The sequence below is a fragment of the Morus notabilis genome, unplaced genomic scaffold (assembly GCF_000414095.1).
Source record: "Morus notabilis unplaced genomic scaffold, ASM41409v2 Scaffold2137, whole genome shotgun sequence".
NCBI classification, from domain to species: domain Eukaryota; kingdom Viridiplantae; phylum Streptophyta; class Magnoliopsida; order Rosales; family Moraceae; genus Morus; species Morus notabilis.
Window position 1 is genome coordinate 1,354 of NW_010356625.1, and position 4,943 is coordinate 6,296.

The window sequence follows — 4,943 nt, forward strand, 5'->3', positions numbered from 1 at the left end:
TAAAAATTTGACGCATATGAACGAAAAAGATCCATTCACTTCGCTTATTCAAGTTTTTCTATAATAAAAAGCTTTCATAAATAATCATATTTAATTTTTTTACTGCAGTAAAAAGTTCTCACATAAAATCACATCTCAACTCGAATTCTAAACTCGAATCAGCGAAGTGAACAAGTTTTTATATTTTTAAGTTACAGTGACTTACGCAATGATTTTAAGTTGAGTTTAAATTATAATTATATGAGTTGAAATTGTAATTTAAATTTGTATTTGGATGTGCACATTTGAGTTATGATTTGAATTGAGAATCTATTTAAGTTTGTGCTTGAGTGGGTTAAAACTTAAATTTATATTTAGATAGTATTTTAATAAAAATTCAATGCGATGAAAAATTTTAATAGAGTATATGAGTGATGTTTTATTCATCTTTTCGTTGTGAATGGATAAAAAAATCATCTCAATCAGAATTAAAATGAAAAAGTTATGATATTTTTAAGAATAGAAAAAATATTATTTATTAACTTAAGTTTGAGTTTATGAACTCGAATGGAAAGGAAAACTTAAATTCAAATTTAACTCTAAATTTGAGTTTAAATTTAAATTTAAAAAAAAAATATGAACGTAATAAAATTGTAACTTGAGTTTAAATATTTGAGTTTTATGAAAAAAATAATCCCTTAATTATATCAATTTAATGATATTAGAGATTATTTTATCAAAATTAAAAAAAAATAGAAATCAACTATTAGAAGTTGGAACTATCTTATCAATTACTCTAAAAAAATTAATTGCGATTACTAAAAAATAATAGTAGTAAGTAATTGCGAGAAAGTGCCATAAATTGGGAATTGCGAAAACGGAAGACCCTCGCATAGCAAACCACTAACCCGAAAGGGGACTTTTTTGATTAGGGGTTTAAGAAAAGGGAATGCAAGGATAGGACTATACTGATTAACCCCAATTCTCAGTATATATTCCGCTTGATTGCAATGGTTTCCCTTTCAACCTGGTTCCGATACGTCGCCCACAAGTTCGAATACTCCGTCTCTCTCAGTTGGAAGGTTCGAATTCGCACTTACTTCACTTTGTTTGTTCGTTTCATTTTATTGTTTTTGCTGTTATTCAATCGATTAAAGACTTCATTTTTACATCCGGGGAGACGGATAGTATTAGAATTTGTGTAGATTATCGCAGTTATGCTCCGAATTTTAGTTTTTGTTATCCGACAATGAAGGTTTATCTGAAAGTGGTTTTTGTGTGTGTGTGTGTGTTAATTACTCCTCATCGCCGTTTGCAAAATTAACCTCTTGAATGTTAGGTTTCGTTTATTTTTCTATATTGTCAGTTGTTGATTTTAAGATTTTGGCATTCTTAAGTATTTAAAAGTTTGTTAAAGAGCAAAAGCAGTTTTTTTTTTTGTGTGTGTGTGTGTGTGGTTGGTTTACTTTTCTAGCAGAACTTCTTTCTTGTCTGTTTGTTTCTCTAAACATTTGTTGTGTTTCATTTTATATGTTGAGATGATGAGGTAAGAATCACAGAAAGTTGTGTTGAGTTGCAAAGCTTTTCAAATTTGCTTTAATTTTTCTGTTGAGTCTGGTGCATTCCAGGATATTTTTCGATTGCTTTTCGTATGTATATTTTAATTCTTCCTTGCTGAAATTTTAATGTGATGCAGAACTATAAGATAGGTCAAATTACTGACAGAGAAGTAAACGATGCCGTTTGGAAGACTTTTTTCCATGGAAAGTTGACATACTTGCATTGGAATAAAGGAGAGGAGATGGCCCCAACTATAAGCGGAGGGACGCTTCTTGTCCGGAAATTACCACTCGCCGATCCTACGTAATTCTACCCTTTTTATTCGAGCTCTTATTTCTGCTCAAATTTATTCTTGCTGAGACTAGTTGTGGAACATTTTTTTCTCTTCTATGTGGAAGTTGGAAGGAAAAGATTGTTACTGAGCTTTGACCCTCTATATCAGTTTCATAGTAAGAGCCACGGAGATCCGTCTGTTCTGAATTTTGGCCAGTGGTTTTTTTCTTTTGTTCAAAGGACAGCAAAGTGTGCCTAGTACTTTTATCCTGATATTCTTTGATAACTTGTTATATCTTCTTGCTTAACTATTTGTCACAATTTTAGATGCACTATTCTGAATCTTTTTGTATTCTTTCCCAAGAATTTTAATGAAAACTTTAGTCACAAATTGCTCTTATACTCTCTCTGAGCTATTTTGTACTTAGCTGAAGCTGATAAGTAGTTAATTAGGATTTATATTGTCAATGATGAAGAACCTTCACCTTCTCATGAAAAGTGTATTTGTTGTTTGTCAAGTTGTATTTCTTCCTGTTAGTTAAATTGGGGTTCATAGTAAAACTTGTCATTAATTTAGGATGCTTGTTATACCTTTTATCAGAACTAGAACTGAAATTGAGATTGGGAGTGTCTATAATGAACTCATAATGATTGGGAGACCTAGATCTCTGACTCAACTCATGACATCCGCATGCCCAACACTTTTTTGTTCCTTTTTAGAGTTGTCATTTTCTGATTTAAATCATCCTAGACACAGTAGCTGTGGGCCATTCGAGTTCGGAATTTTTCTTATTCTGACATCTATTAGAGAACTTTAATCTTGCTTTGATGTCCATATCTTGGATTTTCTACGTAGTCATTGCTTATAAGTTGGACTGGATTTCAAGTCTATAGTTTCTGACAGTAACATCACACAAATCATTTTGCCAGGCGTGTTTCTGTCGGAGATGTGGTGTTATTGAAGGATCCTGATAATGAAAAAAATCATATAGTACGAAGATTAGCTGCCACCGAAGGGTATGAAATGCTGTCTACTGATGCAAATGACGAACCTTTTGTCCTTGAAAAGGATCAGTGCTGGGTCTTGGCTGACAATGAAAAATTGAAGCCCAAGGTCCTTTCCATTTCCTTAGCATTTCATTATTGTGAACATACAAATATTTCTATCAAATTAATGGATCAGGACGGACCTCAAAAAACTCTCCTCTTTTTTTGGAAGAGTTGGACATAGGTGCTAGGATAATCAGAGGGTTTCCAATACTAAATTAGTTAGTTTTTGTAGTTGTAAATTTGTTGAGAGATTAGAGATAGACATCTATGCCTCATGGTATCTATTGTGCAATTTGATTCTCATTGAATCTTTCGAGAATCATGCATACATGGGTACTATAATTACTCGCGAGATTGCATTTTTGCTAGTCCTCATTTCCATGATATCATCGATCATCATCTAATTTTAAGTTCCTCGTGGAAGTAAGCTATTTCTTTTCCCGACTTAATGATTGGATTAAGGATAACATTGAGCTACTAACCTCTGTAGTCTGTACTTTAAATATTTGGAGAAATAACCTCTGCACATCAAATATTTGGATAAGTAAGCTGTTCTTTTTCAACTTGATACATGGTAAATCAAGATTAAGAGTTTAGCCTTGATAAGGCTCCTTTTGAGTCTATAAATGTGTCTGTCCATCTCTTTAGCAGATTTAATAATTACATTGGAAAACATAAGCAAGGAAAGAGACAACTATTTATCATCATCTTTTAATTTGTTGTAAAACTTGATGATTTTACTATTTACTTGATGAGTTCACTGCACTGTTATTTATCTTATTTATGATGGCAGGAAGTTAACGACAGTCGTAAATTTGGTCCGGTTCCAATGATGGATATAGTTGGTAGAGTCATATATTGTCTACGAACAGCCGTGGATCATGGACCTGTTCAGAATAAGTATGCTGCCCAACTTTACTTTCTCACCTCGTTTTATGTTGTTTGATGGTAAATGTTTAGTGATTGACGTGGGAATTCGGTGTGCTCTTTTTTTTTTTTCTCTGTCCAGTTACCGTAGCATGCGTAAAGATTCTGCGGTGTTGGAAGTGGAACTGGACGTTGATGAGATGGCAAAAAATCACAAAGCCTGAAGGTTTTCCTGCATAAAGCGCTGGCTCATTAGTTCGTAGGTATTTGCTACCCACCCCCATTTTCTTATGGGATCATTTCATCTTCTTTGTTTCCTTTGCTTGTCTGGGTTGAAGAAAGGAAGAGTAAATTGGTGAAGATGGAATTTTTAGGTGGTTCATCAGATCAGAGATGGTGGATTTATGGACCAAGTTAGCCAAGCTGAGAAAATTTCTCTCTTTCCTGCTAGAACATTAAGCAGCTTGTACCAGAATTTTGAGTTTCAAGTATTTATAAACTCTTCTCAATAACATAATTGTAGTCTGGAAAACTACAAAATAGAGAAGAAAATCCAGTTGATATGATGATATCTATTTTCTGGATGCTTGTACTGTTCTGTATTCTGCTGTGACACCTTTCTTTCCTTCAAAGAATTCAACAATGAGTTTTTTTTTTTTTTTTCTCCTTTTTCCTTTTTTAAAGGCCTCTGGGTTGTCTGTTACCATTGATAGCCTTTCAATTTTATCACACACATCCAACGACCTCTATGAAACCAATAAGAATTATTAAGTCTATATTCATTGACAAATATACGGTAAAAGTTCTTTTATATATGTGAAGATCTCAAATTAACTTCAATTTTGTTGTTAAATAGTTTCTGGTTTCCTCGTTTATTTTTTGAGAAAAACAATGAAACAATTTCATTTCTTAAGAATTTGGTAGAAATTTGGGTTCAACAATATATAAGGGGGCAGTTCTATGGTGGGGGGACAGTACTTTAATATAGACCATTCGATCAAGATCCGCTGGCTAAGAAAGAGTGAGCACATTAAAGAGGAAATAAGCTTGGATGTTGGGAATAGAAGAACCAAGAACCAAAACCAAAAAAATAATAATAATAATAAATATATATATATATATAAAATAAAAAGTTTGGAAATTTGGTGGAGGCTTGACGAGGAGCTCGTCTCCTTTGGGAGAGGAGGCTAGATGGGGCGGGGGCGGGACGGGGG

The 4,943-nt window shown here is 33.2% G+C and overlaps 1 protein-coding gene across 1 annotated transcript; it reads left to right on the forward strand.

The window, feature by feature from the left end:
- Nucleotides 1-825: 825 nt before the first annotated feature.
- LOC21385277 (mitochondrial inner membrane protease subunit 1) lies at nucleotides 826-4,388 on the forward strand. The gene is made up of 6 exons (XM_010088320.2): nucleotides 826-1,061; nucleotides 1,676-1,842; nucleotides 2,743-2,926; nucleotides 3,656-3,762; nucleotides 3,872-3,992; nucleotides 4,104-4,388. Exons 1-5 carry the CDS (start codon nucleotides 990-992, stop codon nucleotides 3,951-3,953), a joined length of 612 nt encoding a protein of 203 aa, XP_010086622.1. The 5' UTR covers nucleotides 826-989; the 3' UTR covers nucleotides 3,954-3,992; nucleotides 4,104-4,388.
- Nucleotides 4,389-4,943: the final 555 nt, after the last annotated feature.

Coding starts and splice junctions, on each gene's coding strand:
- LOC21385277 (XM_010088320.2), top strand. CDS start 990: ATGGTTTCCCTTTCAACCTGGTTCCGATACGTCGCCCACAAGTTCGAA. Junction 1,843..2,742: donor TTACCACTCGCCGATCCTAC/GTAATTCTACCC, acceptor TCATTTTGCCAG/GCGTGTTTCTGTCGGAGATG. Junction 3,763..3,871: donor CATGGACCTGTTCAGAATAA/GTATGCTGCCCA, acceptor TTCTCTGTCCAG/TTACCGTAGCATGCGTAAAG.